General features: G+C 39.0%; 1 protein-coding gene across 1 annotated transcript in view; it reads right to left on the bottom strand.

Annotated features, from left to right (window-relative positions):
- Window positions 1–26,876, bottom strand: part of LOC111146439 (MORC family CW-type zinc finger 1) — a 172,867-nt gene that overhangs the window by 133,943 nt on the left and 12,048 nt on the right. The window contains 4 exon segments of the mRNA XM_022501999.1: window positions 13,155–13,260; window positions 15,738–15,897; window positions 23,689–23,797; window positions 24,469–24,559. Coding sequence (XP_022357707.1) covers window positions 13,155–13,260; window positions 15,738–15,897; window positions 23,689–23,797; window positions 24,469–24,559 — 466 coding nt within the window.

Raw genomic sequence — 26,876 nt, 5'->3', positions numbered from 1 at the left:
CAAAAATAGACTCAAAATGGGTGAAAGACCTATATGTAAGACAGGAATCCATCAAAATCCTAGAGGAAAACCTAGGTAGCAACCTCTGTGACCTCAGCTGCAGCAACTTCTTGCCTCACACATCTCCAAAGGTAAGGGAAACAAAGGCAAAAATGAACTATTGAGACTTCATCAAGATCAAAAGCTTTTGCATAGCAAAGGAAAAAGTCGACAAAACCAAAAGACAACCAACACAATAGGAGAAGATATTTGCAAATGACATATCAGATAAAGGGCTAGTATCCAAGATCTACGAAGAATTTATCAAACTCAACACCCAAAGAACAAATAATCTAATCAAGAAATAGGAAGAGGGCATAAACAGACATTTCTGCAAAGAAGACATTCAAATGGCCAACAGACACATGAAAAATTGCTCAGTATCACTCGGCATCAGGGAAATACAAATCAAAACCACCACGAGATACCACCCCATACCTGTTAGAATGGCTAAAATCAGTAAGTTAGGAAATGACAGATGTTGGCAAGGATTCGGAGAAAGGGGAACCCTCTTACACTGTTGGTGAGAATGTAAGCTGGTGCAGCCACTATGGAAAACAGGATGGAGTTACCTCAAAAAGTTGAAAATAGAGCTACCCTATGACCCAGCAATTGCACTACTGGGTATTTACCCTAAAGATACAAATGTAGTGATCCGAAGGGGCATGTGCACCTGAATGTTTATAGCAGCAATGTGCACAAAAGCCAAGCTATGGAAAGAACCCAGATGTCTGCCAACAGATGAAAAGATAAAGAAGATGCGGTATATACACAATGGAATACTACTCATCCATCAAAAAAATGAAATCTTGTCGTTTGTATCAACATGGATGGAACTAGAGGGTATTATGCTAATTGAAATAAATCAAAGAAAGACAATCATCCTATGATTTCACTCATATCTGGAATTTAAGAAACAAAACAGAGGATCACAAGGGGAGAGAGGAAAAAATAAAACAAGATGAAAGCAGAGAGGGAGACAAACCATAAGAGACTCTTAATCATAGGAAACAAATTGAGGGTTGTTGGAGGGGAGGTGGGTAGAGGGTTGGGGTACCTGGGTGATGGACATTACGAAGGGCATGTGATGTAATGAGCACTGGGTACTCTAGAAGGCTGATGAATCACTAACCTCTACCTCTGAAACTAGTAATACACTATATGTTAATTAATTGAATTTAAATTAAAAAAAAATAAATCCCACTTGAACAGGCTCTCCCTAGCCAAAGCTAGGACAACTTTGGCCACAAAATACTGGCAGTGACATATTATTATCCTTAAAATTAGAAGGAATGCATGGGTCTCTACCATACTTAAAGAGAAGAAGAGGGAGAGGAAGACCAATAGAGCAAGTGTGAGAATATCATCTGGGGAATCTGAGGGAAAGGTGTGTTGGAATTCTCTGTATTATCTTTGAAACCTTATTGAAAAGACTAAATTACATCAAAAGAAAAAGCCATGAAGACAAAAAGGATGACTTTAATTTAAACTGACAACTACTGGAAAATCTAGATGACATATTTAAAAACCCAAGTTGCAGAATGGTTTCTATAGTAGAAACAAGATGGTGGGAAGGAGGTTGGGGTAGAGAATGAGAAAGCACTGTTACACTGGTGGATATATTTATGTATGTTTAAGTAGTTTTCAATCAACTCATATTTGTGTACTACTTGAGGCCCACTCTACCTCTGCCCCAAAGATTACTATCCCTAGAGCAGGTGCTGGACTACCAGGAAGACCACAACAAAGAGTGAGAGGAGAGTGTGAAAAAAACTAACACTTGGGCCCAGGATTTGGTGGCATACCTTATATAAAATTTCAAGATCTCAATTTTGAAATTATAATTCCATACTCATATCCACATAAAGGATTCTATGTCCTATGAAGGAAATTTAAAACATCTGAATGATAGAGTAATTCCGTATCTGCTATCTATATAGACTCTCTGGGTACAGAATACGGAAGTAGAATTACAATCCTGTGAATTCTGCAGAAGCCAGTTGATACTAACCACATGTGAGGCAAGGCCAGGCACTGGCCTCTTCAGACCCGCCCCTCTACCACCTGTCACAACCATTTGCTCAGTCCTACTGCATTCAACCAATAGAGGACCTCTGCAAATCACTCTGATTTTAATCATGTGCATGATTGTAACTAAAGGTTACTAACAGCCACCAGTGAGAAGGAGAGAACCAGTTAATCTGACTTTGTTTTGACTACCTCAAAGGAAAAAAAAAAAACTTCGTGGGGGTAAAATTTGCCAAAGTTTGAGATGTGGGACTTGGTCCAGAGTTCCAAAAATTACCTCAACATAAATTAACAAAGAAACATTGTCTAAGCCGGCTCTGAAGAAACCTCTTATTTTCTGTCATTAGTTCACTACTATTTTCATTAATATTCCATATTCTCAGCCCTTCCCCTGCCTTTTTGTTCCAAAGTCTTAACTTTATTTTGATTTCTTACAAAATTATTTTTCATATTGTCATCTTCCCTTTTAGGGCACTTTGCCTAAATTTAAAATGGCAGATTCTTTCCCTGCAGATATAACCCACTTTATGCAAATCACCCTGCAACAATGTATGACTCCCTGGCACTCTCCACATGCCACATTCACAGATTCGAATTCTGATTTAATATATCATACGTTAAATGCAAACTTCTGCCTCATCTGATTCTGAAATTCTGAGATGACTTATCTATCTACATTTTTTAAAGAGAAACGGGCTGTCTTTAGACTGACACTGCCAAAGCACATGCCACTGCCTGTGTACTTGAACATCACTCCTAATGAAATTTTTATGAGGTTATTGTCATTTTGCAACAAGGCCTTGCTGATGGTCAGATTATGATTATACAGCCTCAGCCCAAAGCAAATAAAGGGTTTTGATTGCAAAATTTACAACTGATATGAAATATTCACAAGAACTATATGAAAGTCCAGATACTTTGACTCAGTAGGTCCCTTCATGGGAATTTGTTTAAAATAAATAAATATATAAAACAATTCAAGTGTGCCTGAGTGGCTCAGTGGGTTACACATCTGCTCAGGTCATGATCCAAGTGTTATGAGACTGAGCCCTGCATCGGGCTCCTTTCCCAGTGGGGAGTCTGCTTCTCCCTCTCCTTCTGCCCCTCCCCCCTGCTCATGCACACACACTCTCTCTCTCAAATAAAATCATTAAACAATTTTCTAAAAAAAACCCATCTGTATGAAAATGTTTCTTTCCATATTATCTATAAACAAGAGAGGAGCAGATGGCGGAGGTCCCAGGAGTTCAGCTAGATATCAAACCATCCTGAACAGCTACAAACTCAAAAGGAGAGAGAAGAGAAGAGCAGCAACCCCAGGAATAGATAATTGACCACTTTCCAGAAGGCAGGATGTGTGGAGAAATGAATCTGATGCAACATGTGGGAAGACAGACCGCAGGGGTAGGGGCTGGCTCCTGGCAAGCGGTAGAGCAGCGCAGCACAAAATCAGAACTTTGGGAAGTATTTTCCACTGAGGGATGTCACTCCAGAGGCTAAGTATTGGAGGGGAGGCCCCCTCGCAGGGACAGTGTGGTCTTGGGACCCACGGGATCACAGAAAAACTAGGGGTGCCTGAGTGCAGCAGAGCTCTCAGGTACTGGAGTGGGGAGGCAAGCTGCAGGGATGGAGCTGAGGAGTGGGCTCTCAGCTTGGGATTATCTTAAACCATGATCCAAGGCACAGTCGGACCACTGCTTTTTGAGCAGGGACCCCCATGAGTGGGAGATCTGGGGAGACCCCCTCCTTCCTCCCCTGGGAGGAGGAACACGGGAGCATGCAGAAGGAATCTGCTGGGTTTAGAGACTCCAAAGGGGCCTGTGCCCCAGAGATAGAAACGCTTGGTCACAGGCTGGGTGAGTTTGGAGCGCAACTGGAAACCAGGGAGGTGGGAGGGATTGACTGCTTTTCTCTGAGGGCGCACTGAGGAGTGGGGCTCAGAACTCTCAGCTCCTATGAGGCAGGAGACTGGGAGGTTGCCATTTTCATTCCTGTTCTCCAAAGCTGTACAGAAAGTGTTCAGGGAACAAAAGCTACCAAGAGCAAACCCAAGCAGATTACTTATCTTGGCCCCTGGCAAGGGTGGTGCAATTCCGTCTCAGGCAAAGACATTTGAGAATTACTACAACAGATCCCTCCCCCAGAAAATCAGCAAGAAAATCCAAATCCAAATCCAGCCAAGACCAAGTTTACTAATCAATGAGAACTGCAGAACTCCAGAGCTCGGGTAAAGCAACACAGAATTCATGGGTTTTTTTCCCATGATCCTTTAGTCTTTCAAACTTAAATTTTTAAAATTTTTATTCTTATTCTTTTTTTTAAATTTGTCCTCTTCCTATATTAACATTTTTAACGATTTTACATTATCAATACCTTTTTAAAAATCTTTAAATTTCATCGTTATAGTCATATTTTATCCCTTTATTGTATTTAACCCTATTTTTTGTATACATATAGGTTTTTTCATTAGAATTTTGGAAAACAGTTTCTTCTGATAAATCAAAATATACCCTAAATCTAGCAGACGGCTTTGTTCTCATCTCCAGCCTGATCACATTCTTTTTTTTTTCTTTATTCAACCAACTTATCAATTCCTTTCTCAGAATCTTTAATTTTCATCTTCATAGTCATATTCCATCCCTTCATCCTGTTTACCCTTATTTTTGTGTGTGTGTGTGTGTATATATATATATATATAGTCTTTCTTTAAAATTTTGGGAGGTAGTTTCTTCTAACAGACCAAAATATACTCAAAATCAAGTGTCTGGCTCTGTTCTATTCACCACTCTAATTATATATATATACATAAACATATATATTTTTTTCTTTTTTGCCCCTTTATTTCCGCCCCAGTTTCAGGTCTCTTCTGATTTGGTTAGTGTATATTTTTCTGGGGTTGTTGCTACCCTTTTAGTATTTTGTTCTCTCATTCATCTATTCTTATCTGCATAAAATGACAAGGTGGAAAAACTCACCAAAAAAAAAAAAAAAAAAAAAGAACAAGAGGCAGTACCACCGGCTAGGGACCTAATCAATACAGACATTAGTACTACGTCAGAACTAGACGATTCAGAATGACGGTTATCAAGGTGCTAACTGGGCTCGAAAAAAGCATGGAAGATATCAGAGAATCCCTCTCTGGAAAAATAAACTAAAATCTAAACAAGTTGAAATCAAAAAAGCTATTAATGAGGGGCAGTCAAAAATGGAGGCTCTTACTGGGATAAATGAGGCAGGAGAGAGAATTAGTGATATAGAAGACCAAATGATGGAGAATAAAGAAGCTGAGCAAAAGACAACTACTGGACCACGAGGGGAGAATTCGAGAGATAAGTGATACCATGAGACAAAACAATATTAGAATAATTGGGATCCCAGAAGAAGGAGAAAGAGACATGGGGGCAGAAGATATATTGGAGCAAATGACAGTAGCGAATCTCCCTAATATCGTGATGGGAACAAGCATCAAAATCCAGGAGGCACAGAGAACTCCCGTCAAAATCAATACAAATAGATCCACACCCAGGCATCTACAAGTAAAACTTACAAGTCTCAGTGACAAAGAGAAAATCCTGAAAGCAGCTCGGGACAAGAGGTCTATAACACACAACAGCAGAAATATTAGAATGGCAGCAGACCTATCCACAGAGACCTGGCAAGCCAGAAAGGACTGGCATGATATATTCAGAGCACCAAACAAGAAAAACATGCAGCTAAGAATACTATATCCAGGGGTGCCTGGGTGGCTCAGTCGTTAAGCATCTGACTTCGGCTCAGGTCATGATCCCAGGATCCTGGAATCGAGCCCCGCATCGGGCTCTCCACTTGGTGGGAAGCCTGCTTCTCCCTCTCCCACTCCCCCTGCTTGTGTTCCCTCTCTCACTGTGTCTCTGTCTGTCAAATCAATAAATAAAATCTTTGAAAATAAAGAAAGAAAGAAAGAAAGAAAGAATACTATATCCAGCTAGGCTGTCATTGAAAATAGAAGAGAGATTAAAAAGCTTCCAGGATAAACAAAAACTAAAAGAATTTGCAAACATGAAACCAGCCTTATAGAAAATATTGAAAGGAGTCCTATAAACAAAGAGAGAGCCTAAAAGTAACAGATCAGAAAGGAACAGAGATGGTATACGGTAATAGTTACCTTATAGGCAATACAATGGAACTAAATTCATATCTTTCAATAGTTACCCTGAATGTAAATGGGCTAAATGCCCCAATCAAAAGACACAGGGTATCAGAATGGATAAAAAAAACAAGACCCATCAATATGCTATCTACAAGAAGCTCATTTTAGACCCAAAGACACATCCAGATTTAAAGAGAGGGGGTGGAAAACAATTTACCATGCCAATGGACATCAAAATAAAGCTGGGATGCCAATCCTTCTATCAGATAAATTAGATTTTAAGCCAAAGACCATAATAAGAGATGAGGAAGGACACTATATCATACTTAAAGGGTCTGTCCAAGAAGAAGATCTAACAATTTTAAATATCTATGCCCCTAACATGAGAGCAGCCAATTATATAAACCAATTAATAACAAAATCAAAGAAACACATCAATAATAATACAATAATAGTAGAGGACTTTAATATCCCCCTCACTGAAATGGACAGATCATGTAAGCAAAAGATCAACAAGGAAATAAAGGCTTTAAATGACACATTGGACCAGATGGACATCACAGATATATTTAGAACATTTCATCCCAAAACAACAGAATACACATTCTCCTCTAGGGCACGTGGAACATTCTCCAGAACAGATCACATTCTGGGGCATAAATCAGGTCTCAACCAGTAAAAAAGACTCGCATCATTTCTTACATATATTTAGACCACAATGCTTTGAAACTAGAACTCTATCACAAGAAGAAAGTTGGAAAGAACTCAAATACATGAAGGCTAAAGAGCATTCTACTAAAGAATGAATGGATTAACCATTCTTCATTAAAGAAGAATTTTAAAAATTCATGGAAACAAATGAAAATGAAAACACAACTGTTCAAAATCTTTGGGACACAGCAAAGGCTGTCCTAAGAGGAAAGTATATAGCAACACAAGCCTTTCTCAAGAAACAGGAAAGGTCTCAAGTATAAAACCTAACCCTACACCTAAGGGAGCTGAAAAAAGAACACCAAAGAAAGCCTAAACTCAGCAAGAGAATAGAAATAATAAAGACCAGAGCAGGAATCAATGAAATAGGAACCAAAAAACAAAAAACAAAACAAAACAGTACAACAAATTAATGATACTAGAGGCTGGTTTTTGGAAAGAATGAATAAGGTTGATAAACCCCTGGCCAGACTTATAAATAAAATCATGAATGAATGAGAAGAGATCACAACTAACACCAATGAAATACAAATAATAATAAGAACATATTATGAGCAACTATATGCCAGCAAATTTGACAATGTAGAAGAAATGGATGCATTCTTAGAGAAACAGAAACTACCAAAACTGAACCAGGAAGAAACAGAAAACCAGAACAGACTCATAACCAGTAAGGAGATTGAAGCAGTCACCAAACATCTCCCAAAAAACAAGAGCTCAGGACCAGACAGCTTCCCAGGGGAATTCTACCAAACATTTAAAGAAGAATTAATACCTGTTCTCCTAAAACTGTTCAAAAAAATAGATATGATTCTCTCAATAGATGCTGAAAAAGCATTTGATAAAGTATAGCATCCTTTCTTGATCAAAACTCTTCACAGTGTAGGGACAGGGGTATATACCTCAATATCATAAAAGCCACCTATGGAAAACCCACAGTGAATACCATTCTCAATGGAGAAAAACTGAGAACTTTTCCCCTAAGGTCAGTAACAAATAAGGATGTCTTTATTACCACTGCGATTCAACATAGTACTAGAAGTCCTAGCCTCAGCATTCAGACAACAAAAAGAAATAAAAGACATCCGAATCAGCCAAGAAGAAGTCAAACTCTCACTCTTTGCAGATGATATGATACTTTATGTGGAAAACCCAAAAGACTCCATGCCAAATCTGCTAGAACTCATACTGGAATTCATTAAGTATCAGGATATAAAATCAATCCACAGAAATCAGTTGTATTTCTATACACCAACAGCAAGACAGAAGAAAGAGAAATTAAGGAGTCAATCCCATTTACAATTGTACCCAAAACCATAAAATACCTAGAAATAAACCTAACCAAAGTGGCAAAGAATCTGTACTCAGAAAACTATAAAGTACTCATAAAAACTGAGGAAGACATAAAGAAATGGAAAACTATTCTATGTCACAGATTGGAAGAACAAATATTGTGAAAATGTCTATGCTACCTAGAGCAATCTACACATTTAATGCAATCCCTATCAATATACCATCAATTTTTTTCAAAGGAATGGAATAAATAATCCTAAAATTTATATGGAACCAGAAAAGACCCTGAATAGCTAGAGGAATGTTGAAAAAGAAAGCCAAAGTTGGTGGCATCACAATTCCAGACTTCAAACTCATTACAAAGCTGTCATCATCAAGACAGCATGGTACTGGCACAAAAACAGACACATAGATCAATGGAACAGAATAGAGAGTTCAGAAATGGACCCTCAACTCTACGGTCAACTAATCTTCAACAAAGCAGGAAAGAATGTCCAACAGAAAAAAATCTCTTCAACAAATGGTATTGGGAAAATTGGACAGCCACATGCAGAAGAATGAAACTGAAACTGGACCATTTCTTTACACCACACACAAAAATAAATGAAAGTGGATGAAAGACCTCAATGTGAGACAGGAATCCATCAAAATCCTTCAGGAGAACACAGGCAGTAACCTCTTGAACCTCAGCCACATCAACTTCTTCCTAGAAATATCACCAAAAGCAAGGGAAGCAAGGGCAAATGAACTATTAGGACTTCATCAAAATCAAAAGCTTTTGCACAGCAAAAGAAAAAGTCAACAAAACCAAAAGACAACCAACACAATGGGAGAAGATATTTGCAAATGACATATCAGATAAAGGGTTAGTATCCAAGATCTATAAAGAACTTCTCAAACTCAACACCCAAAGAACAAATAATCCAATCAAGAAATTGGCAGAGGACATGAACAGACATTTCTGCAAAGAAGACATTCAAATGGCCAACAGACACATGAAAAAGTGCTCAGTATCACTCGGCATCAGGGAAATACAAATCAAAACCACAATGAGATACCACCAGTCAAAATGGCTAAAATTAACCAGTCAGGAAATGACAGATGCTGGCAAGGATGCAGAGAAAGGGGAACCCTCCTACACTGTTGTGGGAATGTAAGCTGGTGCAGCCACTCTGGAAAACAGTATGGAGATTCCTCAACAAGCTGAAAATAGAGCTACCCTATGACCTGGCATTTGCACTACTGGGTATTTACCCTAAAGATACAAATGTAGTGATCCAAAGGGGCACGTGCACCCGAATGTTTATAGCAGCAATGTCCACAATAGCCAAACTATGGAAAGAGCCTAGATGCCGATCAACAGATGAATAAATAAAAAAGATGTGGTATATATACACAATGGAATACTATACAGCCATCAAAAATGAAATCTTGCCATTTGCAATAATGTGGATGGAACTAGAGGGTATCATGCTGAGTGAAATAAGTCAATCAGAGAAAGATAATTATCATATGATCTCTCTGATATGAGGAATTTGAGAGGCAGGGTGGGGGGTGACGGCTGGGAAGGGAGAGAAAAAATGAAACAAGATGGGATTGGGAGGGAGACAAAACATAAGAGACTCTTAATCTCACAAAACAAACTGAGGGTTGCTGGGGGTTGGGGGGTAGGGATAGGGTGGTGGGGTTATGGACAGTGGGGAGGGTATGTGCTATGAAATGTGTAAGCCTGATGGTTCACAGACCTGTACCCCTATTAAAAATAATACATTATAAGTTAATATAAAAAAGCAAAAAAAATTATCTAAAAATAATGTAAAACACTTGGACCCATGCTACTATCAAAAATGAAATCGCTATAGAATCTATGATGAATCAATTTAATGCACTATTGTAAAACCACTTATCAAGAAATCATTATAAAATGAGACTTACCAAGACTACATAATAACTTAAAGTTCAGAAGCAAATCGTAAATGCAAAAAAGGGAGAAATCATACTTAAAAAAACAGAATTGAATAACAAAAATTATTGATCAATTATGATAAATTCTTTTCTGTAAAATTTTTTAAAAATACTGTCTCACCTTTGATTTTATAATAAACAAAATTGAAAGAAAATGTGTCAGAAAAAAAGTCTGAAGGCTTTAATTTTCCTATTTCTATGTAGAAAATTATTTTCAGAATCAGCAGGACCACGCCGTCTAAGACCAAAGGTGGAAATTGCATAGTTCCAAGGTTTGAAACTTGTTTAGAACAGATGAAGAATCATGCCCAGGGGCTTTAAGGGGACACCATAACCACAAGAAAAAGAAATGGCAAAGGAGTTGTTACATTACTAAACCACTTGTTCTTGAAAACAAGATTAGGTAAACTGTACTTGATCAGAAATTCAAGTATCAGAAGTCATAAATGGAAGAAGAGTCAGAGAAAGATCCATCTTCGACTAGAGTATTCTTTCGGCTGTAAGAGTTAACAGTTTTCCAGCCCCTTAATGAAGACGGATTGGGTGTTAATGTCAGACCCACTGACTTTTCAGAGGGGAAAACTACATATCATTCGTCCCCAGGAGGTGGTACTGCTGTCCCTCTTTCGCACTACTGTGAGACTTGTATCATAAGCCATGAAATGTATAGATAGCACCCTTGGTAGAGAAATGATGTCTCCTCTTTACAACAACCCATCCTCATAAAAATCCTCCACCCTTTCTTTAAAAAGCCTTTCTTATGATGAAACTACAAAAAATGTTGAAAAATCAAACAAACAAATCCAACGTGGTCAATGTTCCAAAATTAAACTGTACATGTCCCAGTCTGACCCATTTTCTTCATTTTGTGATTCTTTAAATGGCTTAAGAAGCTTCTGACTTCATTAAACAATCTGGAAACAGTAAGAACTTTTTCCCAAAGAAATTAGCTGTCAAATTATTCCTCTAATAATGTGTTTGTTTTCCGATGCTAGTGCTGAAATGCCAAGGCACTCTGACAGATAACTGTTAGAAAATTTGGGTTCAGAGCTTTTAAAGAGCATGAGATACTGGTTTTGGAAGCGGCTGTGAGAAGGGCAGGGCCGGGGTAAAGAGGAGGTGGTAATGGAGGTGCCAGTAACAGGTCTGTGCCTCCTTTCTGATATCGGCGTGTTAATGTTGCCAAAGGGTTCCCAGCATTTGTACAATAGTAATGAGGCTGGATTTTTTTTTTCTAAGAGACAAAAACCTTCATTTCTGTATAAATCAAGAATAATACATTAGAATGAAATGAGGAAAAATATAAATTAGAAAAAAGGAAAGATAATCTAAAAGTGCATTATCAAACATTAAATTTTCTAACTGGGGAAGGGACTTTCAAATTTCACCTCAAAGACAGAAGAAATTCTCTGTTAATTTTATGTATTTACTTGAGTCTTGGTCTCTTAATCTAAAATTGCACTGTCCAATATGGTAGCCTCTGGCCATATGTGGCTGTTGGGCCCTAGTCCAAACTGACACACGCTATCTGTGTAAGAAACACACTAGGTTTAAGAAACACACTAGGGGGGCGCCTGGGTGGCTCAGTGGATTAAAGCCTCTGCCTTCAGCTCAGGTTATGATCCCAGGGTCCTGGGATCGAGCCCCACATCAGGCTCTCTGCTCAGCAGGGAGCCTGCTTCCTCCTCTTTCTCTCTCTGCCTACTTGTGATCTCTGTCTGTCAAATAAATAAATAAAATCTTTAAAAAAAAAAAAAAAAACACACTAGGTTTCAAGGATTTAGTAGGAAAAAGGGTACAAAATGTCTCATTAATATTTTTCATATTAAAATTATACTTTATATATAACAGATTAAACAAAATATTATTAAAATTAATTTGACCGGTTTCTTTTTACTTTTCCTAATGAGGCTACTAGAAAATTTAGATTTCATATAGGGTTAATATCTGTGTCTCTCATTCCATTTCCACTGGACAATACCAGTATTTAATTAAAATGAATCAGTCTGAATTTAACTCTTTCAAAATCCCTTCTAGCTCCAGAGTTCTGACACTAAGAGACTGTGGGCTCAAGCTGCTAAGTTTCAAATACAAAGTTATTTTGGAAAAACTTAGGTTCAGTCACTGTTTCATTATTTCTCTATCCTTTTCACTCACGCTTGTCAATGCTTCCTTATTCTGTTTCCTACAGATCCCTAAGAGCCAGGAAAAATGATGTGTCAATTTATTTACTTATAAACTACAACTATGAAGTTCATAGCGCCATTCTGAATTGTCAGCTGGTCCTATTTCTTTTTGCTTCACACCACACTGATGCACCCCCCCCTTTTTTTTTAAGATTTTATTAATTTACTTGAGAGAGAGAGTGAGAGAGAAAGCACAAGAAGGGAGAGGGTCAGAGGGAGAAGAGGACTCCCAGCCAATGAGGGAGCCTGATGCAGGACCCCATTCCGGGACTCCCTGATCACAAACCAAGCTAAAGGCAGTCGCCCAACCAACCAAGCCACCCAGGTGCCCACTGATGCCCAATTTTAATGACATGTAATGGATAATGAACTCTGAGGGTTTTTTTCAGTTTTGATATTCATCAAATAGGAGTTTCAGAATTAGAGAAGCTTAGAGGTGCTATTCCAGTGGTTCCCAAATGTGCAGTCACCTCTGAGTCACCTGGGGAACATGTGAAAAATGTTGATTCCGGGGCCTGATACTGGGAGGTTTCTGATTCAACACAGTCTGAGATAAGACAAAATCCTATACTTCTTAAGAAGCTATCCAGGTCATTCAGAGAGTGAGCCAGGTTTGGGAATCAGTGGTCTAGCCTAACTTACTTCATCAGTAATTGGGAAAAAATGAACTGTCCTAGAACCTAGTGGGGAGGTTCCTAGAACCTAAGAACAGGGGCCTCAGACCTAGAACCAGGACACAGAGCTCCAAAGCTAGCTCGCTGCCATCACTGAGAGACATTCTGTCAAATACAAACACTACTCACTCCTCAAGAGCTCCAGCCATTAGTATATCTTCCTTGTCGGTCTTAATATCCAACTCTGGTTCTCCGCTAAGCAAAAGCTTCAAGTTATAAATAACCAGCAAAGTACCTAGTAGGAAAAAAAGGACGTTTGACTTGTCAATACTTTAATTACACTAAATATTAGTTATAGTGCTATTATCTCATCTATGGAATTAAGCCAACTCTAGACCAAATTTCCTTCTGTACTTCAGTAAGTAATATGCCTGGGTAAGTTCCAAGATGTAAGTCTCACGGCAAATTCCACTCTCTGCCAAAGAGTGTTGAGTTTCTGTGTTATCGTGCTTATTCCTATTCAATTCATAATAAGTCTCTCAATGTAGATTCTACACTTTGGCACTCTTTTCATAATTTGCATTATGAAAACTGTTAGGAGTCTGAGCTAAAATTTATATTGTAGGTAAAGGTCTCACTGGTGGAACTATAATCAATGCACATAAGAACAAAGATGAGTTTTTAAAATTTGTACAGATACAAAGAATTGCTTTTAGACCCCATAACAGGTGTTGGCAAACTTTTTTTGTAAAGGGCCAGATAACAAACATTTCAGGCTTTGCAGGCCAAATGGTCTCTGCCACGTCTACTCACAACTTACCTCCATCACTGTAGCATGAAAGCTGCCACAGAGAATACATAAATGAATGAGTGTGGCTATAATCCAATAAAACTTCATTTACAAAAACAAGCATTGCTGGGTTTGACCTGCAGGCCACATTTGCTGACCCCAGCTCTACAGCATAGTTAACAAAATAATCCAAATTCTTTACAAAATTGATTATGATACAAAGGCAAACAGGATTGTCAGAGAAATTAAAAGAACCAATTATACTTCTCTTGGTAGTACTAAAACACAAGAGAGAACAAACAGCACAGTGACTAAGAATGCCTGTGTCCAAATCCTGGATCAACCATTTATTTACCAGCACAATGACCTCAGATAAGTTTCCTAACTTCTTTGAACCTAATTTTTTCTAATCTACACAACAGAACACATAAATTATTTTGAGAATTAAATGTGTTAATTTTTAATAAAACATTTAGAAAAGTATTCAAGAAACAGCACACCCTTCATTAGTACTTACATGAGTATTTCACAATTAAAAGTCAGCTAACAAGTTAACATTAGCTGTCCTTAAATTATGTCATGTATAGGGGTGCATGGGTGGCTCAGTCAGTTGAGGGTCTGACTCTTAATTTCGGCTCAGGTCATGATCTGCAGGTCGCGAGATCAAGGCCCAACTTGGGTTCTGCGCTAAGCGTGCAACCTGCCTAAGATTCTCTTTCTCTTTCTCCTTCTGTCCCTCCCCCACTGCTTGCATCCGCTCTCTCCCCAAAAATTAGAAGAAAAAAAAAAGTATAACATGTATACATTAAGAAGATTAGTATTTATTGAGTTGCCACTAGTTTTCCTCTAAAAGGGAAAGGATAACAAAAAATCATTTTTAAACAAAATGCCATAAATTAGAGAAGAAATTTTGAAGGTAATACAAGCCAAGTCAGAAACAAATTTTTCAGAATTTCAGTGGGTTAAGTGCCTGCCTTTGGCTCAGGTCACGATCCCAGGGTCGTGGGGTAGAACAGGGAGTCTGCTTCTCCCTCTCCCTCTATGTCTCCCCCTGGCTTGCGCTCTCTCAAATATATATATTTTTATATATGTGTGTGTGTGTGTGTATATATATATATATATATATATATATATATATTCTTCTTTTTTAATATTTTATTTATTTATTTGACAGACAGAGATCACAAGCAGGCAGAGAGGCAGGCAGAGAGAGAGAGAGGAGGAAGCAGGCTCCCCGCTGAGCAGAGAGCCCGATGCGGGACTCGATCCCAGGACCCTGAGATCATGACCTGAGCCAAAGGCAGAGGCTTAACCCACTGAGCCACCCAGGCGCCCCATATATATATATATTCTTAAAAAAAAAAAAAGAATTTCACTAAAAACATTATCTAAATCAAGGAGTTCCAAAAAGGAAAATGCACATAGTTTTCTCTAGAGTAGGATTCTTCTTGTTTCCAGATAAGAAAGGCAAACATCTAGAGAAGGACTGGCACTGGAAAATGTTAGTAGACACAGGGCATTCTACATGTTGAGTAGAAAGCTGGTGCAGGTTGAAAGAATATAGAAAAAACAGAAACTCTATGCCTCAGAAACCTGGATTCACTGGCTTATATACTGCTAACTGTCTTATATATATGAGATCATCTAGTCGTAGACCCTGCAGTAAGCATGTCCTAATTCTGCTATGTAATGCAGGGACTATGGATTCCCTGGGGTCACAGACTATGCCACCCCTTCTTATCCAGCCTTCACCAAGCTCATCCAAGTACAACTCTTTCTTCCAGTGTCAGGGACTTGGAGCTATTCATGTTTGGATTCACTTAAGACAAAATTCCTGTGGATACAATGAATGACTGCCCACATGTGAGATCCTGCATGGTATTATAAATAGAAAAAAATATAAAAGTGTATGTAGAGTATCTTTTGAAAGATACTAAAAACAAAATACTTCTAACAAAACTTCAGAGTTTGGATGATCTTACCACATTTCCCATAGATCACATCAAACTGCTGCATCAGTTCAGCTTCATTTCTAAATGGAGAGTACTTAAAAATTATAGACAATTCCGTTGATAATTTTTGAGGATCATCTGTGACAGATTTTCTGGTTCTTGTTAACCATGAAGGTATTGGAACCACAACCTATAAAACACACACACATACACACATCAATTTACTACGAAGTACACAAATAAAAACCATCATCCTCTCATCTGATCCTAATTCAGTCCATTCTTCATGTAGCCAAAGTACAACACACAAAGTTAAAAGTTTATTTCCCCCTGTATTCTAGTTTTATAAGAAAGAGACACAAACTAATTATGTATACTCAAAGAGTGTTATTCTAAAAGGCTCCATTGTAGAATGTGGGGACAGATGGAATCTACTTCAGCCCCTAACGAAATATGGGTAGGATGGCAGAGGGAACAACAGTGTCAGCATGTTAGAAGCTGAAGAGTACATGGCAGCAAATCCAGGAAAACCAATCTGAGGCCCATGCCAGAAGAGAAAACCAGTCTGATTATTATTTGGAATACCCTAAAAGACTCAGAGATGGATGGCATGAGTTCACTTTGGGGATGGGAGAAAGGGGAAGAGAAATAGAAGTAGCATCCAGATTCCCATCTGGCACTAGCTCCCCCACCTCCACAGAGACTAGATGCTTATTCTCTGGAAAGAGCAGAACAAAGCATTTCTGGATTAGAGGATATATCAGGTACAGTTGTCAGGGGGACCTTACGGAGATTAGCAGGGTTAAAGAATACATACTTGGTGCTGAGAACCCAGATTTATTTTCTCATTTGGGTCCCAGAAAGCTGTCAGCTAGGCCTTCAGGCAGAAGACTGTAGGAGCCTTCTCTGAGAAACTGGACTAGCCCAGAAGGAAAGACATAACAAAAATTACACTGAGGGTTTCCCAACAATACAGCTCAGCTAGGGCTCACTATTATGACACTCATAGCGGCCAAGACCCCCACCCCCAACCCCATTCTTGCAGAGCTTTCCATTGAAACTGTACTGGAATACTCTTTAAAGTATTCAGGCTTGATAACCATCTGAGAAAAGCCTCTAATGTGACAAAAACAGATCAAATAAATAAGCACAAACAAAGCAACTCATCAGAAACCAAAACCATATAAGGAAGATGAAAATTTCAGGGAAAAAATCATTAACACCTTCAGAGTGCTAAAAGGCCACCTTGCTTAAGACTGTTTGGATCTGGAGTGCCTGGGAGGCTCAGTGGGTTAAAACCTCTGCCTTTGGCTCAGGTCATGATCCCAGGGTCCTGGGATCAAGCCCCACATCGGGCTCTCTGCTCAACAGGGAGCCTGCTTCTCCTCCTCTCTCTCTGCCTGCCTCTCTGGCTACTTGTGATCTCTGTCTGTCAAATAAATAAATAAAATTAAAAAAAAAGAATGTTTGGATCAACCAGGAAATCAAAGAACTTAAACAATTCATGGAAACCAATGAGAATGAAGACACTTCAGTCCAAAACCTATGAGATACAGCAAAGGCGGTCCTAATGGAGAAATACATAGCCATCCAAGCCTCCCTCAAAAAAATTGAAAATCCAGAATACACCAGCTCTCTTTACACCTTAAAGAATCAACAACAAATTAAGCCAACTCCATGCACAAGATGGGAAATAATAAGATTGAGCAGAAATCAATGAGAGAGAAACTAAAGATACAGTAGAACACATCAACAAAACTAGAAGCTAGTTTTTTGAAAGAATCAATAAGATCTATAAACCATTGGCCAAACTAATACAAAAAAAGAGAGGACCCAAATTAATAAAATTATGAATGAAAAGGGAGAGATCATTAATAACAGCAAGGAAATAGAAACAATCATCAGAAATTATTATCAACAGTTATATGCCAATAAATTAAGCAACCTAGACGATATGGATGCATTCCTGGAAACCTATAAACCTCCAAAACTGAATCAGGAAGAAACTGACTGAGTAGACCTGAGTAAACCAATATCTAGTAACGAGATTGAAGCAGTGATCAAAACCTCCAAAAAACAAAAGCCCAGGACCTGACAGTTCCGTGGGGAATACTACAAAACTTTCAAAGAAGAAATAATACCTATTCTCCTGAAGCTCTTTTAAAAAATTGAAGCAAAAGGAAAACTTCCAGACTGTTTTTATGAAGCCAGTATTACCCTGATCCCCAAACCAGGTAAAAACCCCACCAAAAAGAATTTCAGACCAACATCCCTTACGAATATGGATGCTAAGATTCTCAACAAGATCCTAGCTAATAGGATCCAACAGTATATTAAAAAGATTATCTACCGTGACCAGGAGGGGTTTATGCATGGGATGCAGGGGTGGTTCAACATTCACAAATCAATCAATGTGACAGAACAAATCAATAAGAGTGGAAAGAAGAACCATAGGTCCTCTGAATTGATGCAGAAAAGCATTTGATAAGACACAGCATCTGTTCCTGATTAAAACGCTTCAAAGTATAGGGATAGAGGGAATATTCCTGAACTTCATAAAATCTATCTATGAAAAACCCACAGCGAATATCATCCTCAATGGAGAAAAGCTGACAGCCTTCCCTTTGAGATCAGGAATACGGCAAGGATGCCCACTCTTGCCACTCTTGTTCAACATAATATTAGAAGTCCCAGCAACAGCAATCAGACAACAAAGAGAAATAAAAGGTATCCAAACTGGCAATGAAGAAGTCAAACTCTCCCTCTTCACAGATGACTTGGTACTTTATATGGAAAACCCAAAAGACTCCACCCCTAAACTACTAGAACTTATACAGCAATTCAGTAATGTGGCAGGATACCAAATCAATGTACAGAAATCAGTTGCTTTCTTATACACTAACAATGGAAATACAGAAAGGGAAATGAGAGAAACGATTCCACTTACTATAGCACCAAAAACCATAAGATATCTGGGAATAAACCTAACCAAAGAGGTAAAGGATCTGTACTCAAGGAACTACAGAACACTCATGAAAGAAATTGAAGACACAAAAAGATGGAAGACCATTCCATGCTCTTGGATCGGAAGAATAAACATTGTTAAAATGTCTATACTGCCTAGAGAAATCTATACTTTCAATGCCATTCCTACTGAAATTCCACTGGCATTTTTCAAAGAGCTGTAGCAAACAACCCTAAAATTTGTATGGAACCAGAAGAGACCCCGAATTGCTAAGGAAATGTTGAAAAAGAAAAACAAAACTGGGGGCATCACGTTGCCTGATTTCAAGCTTTACTACAAAGCTGTGATCACCAAGACAGCATGGTACTGGCACAAAAACAGATACATAGACCAGTGGAACAGAGTAGAGAGCCCAGATATGGACCCTCAACTCTATGGTCAAACAATCTTCAACAAAGCAGGAAAAAATATCCAGTGGAAAAAAGACAGTCACTTCAATAAATGGTGCTGGGAAAATTGGACAGCTATGTGTAGAAGAATGAAACTTTACCATTCTCTTACACCATACACAAAGATAAAATCAAAATTGATAAAAGACCTCAATGTGAGGCAGGAATCCATCAGAATCCTAGAGAACACAGGCAGTAACCTCTTCAACATCGGCCACGGCAACTTCTTTCAAGATATGTCTCCAAAGGCAAAGGAAACAAAAGTGAAAATGAACTTTTGGGACTTCATCAAGATCAAAAGCTTCTGCACAGCAAAGGAAACAGTCAACAAAACAAAGAGGCAACCCATGGAATATGAGAAGATATTCGCAAATGACACTACAGACAAAGGGCTGATATCCAAGTTCTATAAAGAATCCCTCAAACTCAACACACACAAAACAGATAATCACATCCAAAAATGGGCAGAAGAAATGAACAGACACCTCTCCAAAGGAGACATACAAATGGCTAACAGACACATGAAAAAACGTTCATCATCACTAGCCATCAGAGAGATTCAGATCAAAACTACATTGAGATACCACCTTATACCAGGTAGAATGGTCAAAATTAACAAGACAGTAAACAACATGTGTTGGAGAGGATGTGGAGAAAGGGGAACCCTATTACACTGTTGCTGGGAATGCAAGTTGGGGCAGACACTTTGGAAAACAGTGTGGAGAGTCCTTAAGAAATTAAAAATAGAGCTTCCCTATGGCCCTGCAATTGCACTATTGGGTATTTACCCCAAAAATACAGATGTAGTGAAAAGAAGGGTCAACTGTACGCCAATGTTCATAGCAGCAATGGCCACAGTCACCAAACTGTGGAAAGAACCAAGATGCCCTCCAACGGAAGAATGGATAAAGAAGATATAGTTCATATATAATACGGAGTATTATGCCTCCATCAGAAGGATGAATACCCAACTTTTGTATCAACATGGACAGGATTGGAAGAGATTATGCTGAGTGAAATAAGCAGAGAGAGTCAAGTATCATATGGTTTTGCTTATTTGTGGAGCATAAGAAATAACAGGGATGACATGGGAAGATGAAGAGGAGAAGGGAGTTGGGGGAAATTGGAGGGGGAGATGATCCATGAGAGACTGTGGATGCTGAGAAACAAACTGAGGGTTTTGGAGGGGATGGGATGGGAGGTTGGGTGAGCCTGGTGGTGGGTATTATGGAGGGCACGTATTGCATGGAGCACTGGGTGTGGTGCATAAACAATGAATCTTGGAACACTGAAAAGAAATTTTAAAAAATAAATAAAAATTGAAAAAAAAAAAGAAAGAAATAAACCCAGAGTGCTAAAAGGAATTACTGTATCCATGAAAGAGAACTATATGTCTTTAAAAAAGAATACTGACAGACTTTAACACACTTCTTAGAAATGAAGAATATGACTACAGAAAAATATTTATAATAAGATTGGAAGAATAAATGTTAGAAAACCTCCCAGAGAGGGCACATATTGCATGGAGCACTGGGTGTGGTGCAAAAACAATGAATACTGTTAAGCTGAAAATAAATAAAATAAAATAAATAAATAAATAAATAAATAAATAAATAAAAAGAAAACCTCCCAGAAAATAAAACACAGAAAATAGGAAAGAAAAGATAAGAAAATCAAAGAACCAGTCCCAGATGTCCAAGAGCTAAGAAGAGAAGTTGTAAAAAGAAAGAGAATATGAATGGAAGAAAACCATTAGCTATTACAGAAAAATATTCCCAAACTGAAGGACACGTATTTCTAAATTGAAAATGTCCAGTAAGCAACCAGCACAATGGATGCAAATACACCCATCCAAAAGCAAAATACTTAAATCAGAACACTGGAGACAAAGAGTAGTTCTGAGTAGTTCTGAGTAGACAAAGAGAAGTTCTACTGACTTCAAAGAGTAGATAGAGGATAAGAAGAGACTTGGAAATTAAAATGGCTTCAGACTTCTCAATGACAATGCTGGAAATAAGATGATAATGGAGCAATGGTTTCCAGTTCCTGAAGGAAAATTCATTTCAACCTACAAATAACACCAAGCCAAACTATCATTGAGTGTTCAGGTAGGATAAAAATATTTTCATGCATGTGAAGACTCAAAATACTTGACCTCTCATGCATCCTTATTAAGGAAGCTAACGGAGAGGGGCACCTGGGTGGCTCAGTGGGTTAAACCTCTGCCTTCAGCTCAGGTCATGATCTCAGGGTCCTGGGATAGAGTCCCACATCCGGCTCTCTGCTCAGCAGAGAGCCTGCTTCCCGCCCCACCCCCCCTCTGCCTGCCTCTCTGCGTACTTGTGATCTTTCTCTGTCAAATAAACAAATAAAATCTTTAAAAAGAAAGAAAGAAAGCTAACGGAGGATGTGTTGGCAAGGGCAGGTCCTAGGAGCACAGCGGAACACCACCAGGAGTGAGGGGTAGCACAGAAGACTCCGGAACACAGTCTTCAGGAAGATGGGACTGAGAAGAGTACAGCTGGAGACTGGAACTAACATAGTGATAAAGACAGAAAACCAAGCAAGTACTCAGTGACAGCAGTAAGTACACAGAACACAAAGCAGACAATTATTAATTCCAGGAAGAATAAGAATTGTGCAGAAAAAGGAAAAAACACTTTATGACAGGATATAATTGTGAATAGTGTTTATACAGTCTTATAATGTAAATACTGAACATTAGCATAAGTAAACTTACAATGGAGCTATGTTGAGGATGGAGAATTGGAAAGATATGTATGTGTGATACAGAGGAAATAATATAGAAATCTTTTTATAATGAACAGTTAATACACAATACATGAAATCAAGAAGTAACAATATGTATGTTATATAGCAATGCAGGAAAATATTGAAAAAAATCAGCTAATATTGTTGAAAGAGATTGCCTGGGTGGAAGTAGAAGTAGAAATGGGAAGGGGTTGCCGGTTTTAATTTTTTGCTCTTTTTTTTTAATGGGGAAATGGCCCATTTTAGGAGAGCTATAACCTCAGCTTTGGCCCAATTTTCCATGCCTTAACATACATAAATGGCAACATCAATTCTTAAACCATTGCTTTTCCTTCTATCAATCTCCCACTCAGCTACTCCCTATTGCCTACAAAATGTTGCCTCTCTGACCCGACCCCACTGTGGCCCATGGGCATGCTGCATCCCTAGGAACAACCTCACAGTTCCACCATCCTTCCACCCCCATACTCCTGTCCAGGTCTGAGAGTTGCACATGCCACTTCTCTCCGTATACCAGCTTTTCCAGCAGCAAGTGGTACTCACTCCATAAAACCCTCATGGACCAATCAAGGCTCTCTAATCTCTCCATCCACACCACTGCTTTTGACAATTCTGTAACAGCAGAAATCCATGAGTATGCTGAACGCCATTCTTCTTAAACACCCTCATTTTGTTATGTGTCCAATTCACATGTGTTTTGCCTATATTTTGTGACCACTTCGATGGTCAGATGATCTCCTGCTGGTTTTCTACCTTCCACAGGGTAGAAGTGCTGGTAGTTTCTTAACCTCATTTGCTGTATTGAATCACACTGACATTCTGAATAGTGAAGCTCAGACACTGCAAATTAATAAAGCATAGCTAGGTCATCAGATGGAGTTGAAATTATGGTCACCGGGGTTTCAGTTTTAAGTCCATTTTACACTCATTTTCTTTAGATTTTGTATTCCAAGTCTTTTAACCCAAAATTTATTTTTATTTTTTATTTATTTTTTTAAAGATTTTTTTAATTTATTTATTTGACAGACAGAGATCACAAGTAGGCAGAGAATCAGGCAGAGAAAGAGGAGGAAGCAGGTTCCCTGCTGAGCAGAGAGACCCTGGATCCCAGGACCCTGGGATCATGACCTGAGCCAAAGTCAGAGGCTTTTACGCACTGAGCCACCCAGGCGCCCCCAAAAGTTATTTTTAAAATGATAACCCATTTATGGCATAAATAGGGGAAATGTTTTGCAGGCTCCCTCCAAAAAGCTCACTGTGCCAAAGGGAGCCTCTTATGCTGGGAGATTCGGGTATATGGATAATGAAAATAACATTCTGAAAACTGCCTAGGAGTTAATAAGCCACTCAGGAAGGGTCAACAGGGGGGCACCTGGGTGGCTCAGTTGGTTAAGCATAGGATTTGGCTTAGGTCATGATCTCAGGGTCCTGGGATGGAGCCATGCATCAGGCTCCCTACTCAGCAAGAAGCCTTCTTTCCCTTCTTCCTCTGCCCCCCACTGTGCTCACGCTCGTACTCTCTAATAAATAAATAAAATCTATTTTAAAAAATACTACCCAAGAAAAGTAAGTGCCCATGGATTCCTTAAAAAAAAAAAAAAAAAAAAGATTGGTCAACAGGACAGGTTCCAATGATCTGCTCAGAATGTCCAGCCACCTTCTCTCCATTTCCCAAATACATTCCTAAATTTCTAAATCATAATCAGAAAAGAACCACTGTAGACTTCACCTCCTGAGATAGTAAATGAAAAAACACTGTTACTATGGAAACCAAAGGAAAAATCTCAACTCTTACCTCAGTAAGACCTTCTCTTTCACAGAATGTCTGAGAAAAAAACACGCAGGTCATCGTTTCTTCCTTCTTGGTAAAAAGAATAAAGTCTTTCCCAATCCTCATGGATCCACTATATTAAAAATCAAGAACATACTGGTTTATATCTTAAACAATGAAAAGAAGAAAGAGGCGGGCACAAAACTGCACTATAATGAATTATTCTTTCACAGAAGTAACGCCCCTGTTTTGCTGACCCATCACCAAAAGGGTGAAAATAATTTGATTTTTTTTTTTTCTCCAAGTAGAGCAGATGGATTTAAACCAATCCAGCTCTACACCCTTGCTTAAGACAGGACTGCTAGAAGTAAGGTGCTGTCCAGGACTCAAGAGAAGAACAATCATGCGCCCATAGCAGGAGTCAAATGGGTGACAATTTACTCTTGTCCTCGCCTTCCATGGAGGCAGACTAATAAAATAAGCTGTGGACAACATATTACACCTGAACTAACATACGCTCTGAGAAACAAGAGAACACAGAGATTCAAGGAAGCTCTGAAGTTCAGGGCTTCTGCTACCACACCTGAGTGATGATTCATCCCCTATTTGAGAATTAAATTTACAAATGTTGTAAAGATCCAAGTCAGTTTTCAGTATAGAAATCCCAAAACATGATAGGACCCTTCAGTTTATATATATCTTTAAAGCTTTACAAACCTAGATCGTTCTGTGTAAGACTGCCTTTAAATTAAAATTGTTCCTATTATCAATAATACATGCTTTAAAGGAAAAAAAATCTCTCACCTTTTGAGACCATTACCATATTGCCCAATAAACTTCAAGGCTGATGACCGTTTCTTGGATGTTCCAAAGTAAATGATTTCTGAAGCTTCCTCTATAATTGACAGACATTTAGGTGGTTAGAAATTAAGAGTCATTGACACTGGCCATAGGTCCAGTTGTCAGGATATCACACGTATCTCAGGACATTAGGACAAACCCATATGTCTTGGGTCAGGCCAGGTACAGCTCAATGTGGAGCCCAGAGACAGGCTTCACATTCTGACCAGGATCTTAACTGTGATATATTGAAAGAGGTCAGACAGACCTAGCCACATGACCCTGGGTAAACAGAGTTTAAACTCTGAGTCTTGATTTCCTTGTCTCTGAAAAAGTACTAAGACCGATATTATAGAGTTGTTGATGAAGACAAATACATCAAATGTGATCATTTGTTTGTGAAACTCTGAACACAATATACTTAATAAGTGCCAATTAATTTTAAGTGTTACAATTATCCATACCACTAATCATTTTCCATGAATTTGGCCCTTAGCCAGCTCCATGGAAGACTGAGCAGGGCAGAACGGCTTCTGGTCTGACACTCACTGGGGATGAAGGGCCAGTTGTTCCAGACTCTCAGAGTCATTCTCCAGATCTCTCCAGAGCATTCTGGAATTCTAGAGAATTGTCTGAACTTCAAAATATACATACCTCCAGAAACCAGAATGCTCCTAGAGAAACAGGGAAGGATAGAAACGGGTCTCCCAATGGGCATACCTGAATATGTGCTCTGAAAGTGTCCCAAAGACCTGTCTCAGTCTATGTGCAGACACTCTGCTTGTCTGCAGCCAACTGGACATTTTATCACATGTTCTTATAAAGGGATGGGTATTAAGTGAGGGTATCCAAAATAACAATATTAGCTTCCTTTACTGTTTAGTATATGCTAAACAGCATATATTTTACATGCATTGTCTATATAACATTTATAATAAACATACAGAATAGATACTGTGATGATGATCTGCATGTTATGATTGAGGAAATTCAAGTTCAAAGTATACATAATGCATCCAAGGTGAAACAGCTGATGAATGCGACTGTAAGGATAACAATCCAAGGCTGTCAGAGACCATATTCTGTGGTTTTCAAAGCATACCTCCCAGACACCCACATATGGTGGCTGGAGTTCTGGGAACTGATACAGAACACTGACATGACCCCTGCCCACCACAACTTTATGTCATGGTAGGAAAAGCAGATTAGAAACAACAAACAAGATAATTTCTAAGAACATTAGTGAAGAAAATAAAACCAGGGTAATGTGATAGAGAATTAACAGAGGTGTGGCCCTCAGACAGAATGATCAGGGAAGGCTTCTTTCATGAGGTGACATCTGAGATGAGCTACAAATGACAGGCCAGCAGGTGTGGCTGGAATGTTACAAGCAAGGGAGTGAGCACAATGAGAAATGGTCAAAGAGGTGGACAAAGGCTAAATAATGTGAGAAACAGGAAGCATTACTGGGGAGTATAAATTATATCCCAAAGTAATGAAAAACCACTAAGGGTTTTAAGCAAGGGAAGGATATGAGGTGATAATTTGTATTATAGATATCTTTTTGTAATGATTTTATTTATTTATTTGACAGAGAGAGTAAGCAAGTGGGCACACAAGCAGGGGGAGCAGCAGAGGGAGAAAGAGAAGCAGGCTCTCTGCTAAGCAGGGAGCCTGATGCGGGGCTCAATCCCAGAAACCTGGGATCATGACCTGAGCTGAAGGCAGATGTTTAATCTTAACCAACTGAGCCACCCTGGTGCCCCGAGGTCATTTTTATTAAAAGAAAATACCCTTGGGATTGCTGTGTGAGGAATGGACCATGATGGGGAAGACTGGAAGCCAAGAGTGAAAATTCCTTCAGTCACCCTCTGGGTCAAGGTTGATTTAACTCAGTTTGGGCCACAGACAGGTTCTACCTTTAGTCATCAGATAAACTCTTCCTTCAAACTTATTACTTGATTTTCAATCAATGTTTTTCTTTAAAAGATTTTATTTACTTATTTGAGAGAGAGCTTGAACACAAGCTGGGCAAGGTGGGGAGGGGGCATAGGGGCAGAGGGAGAGGAAGAATTAGACTCCCTGCTGAACAGGGATCCAGATGCCCGGCCCCTGGGATCATGAGCTGAGCAGAAGGCAGATGCTTAACCAACTGAGCCACCCAGGTGCCCCAATTTCCAACTGATATTAATAGGAATTGCTCTCTCAACACTAGCAGGCTTTTAAAAATAGTCCTGTATATTGGGCTGCCTGGGTTGCTCAGTGGGTTAAGCCTCTGCCTTCAGCTCATGATCTCGGGGTCCTGGGATCGAGTCCCACATCAGGCTCTCTGCTAGGTAGGGAGCCTGCTTCCTCCTCTCTCTCTCTCTACT

Source organism: Enhydra lutris, unplaced genomic scaffold (assembly GCF_002288905.1).
Source record: "Enhydra lutris kenyoni isolate GAN:26980312 unplaced genomic scaffold, ASM228890v2 scaffoldscaffold2, whole genome shotgun sequence".
NCBI classification, from domain to species: domain Eukaryota; kingdom Metazoa; phylum Chordata; class Mammalia; order Carnivora; family Mustelidae; genus Enhydra; species Enhydra lutris.
The sequence above is the reverse complement of the archived record's forward strand: the minus strand, read 5'-3'. Positions and strand labels throughout refer to the sequence as shown.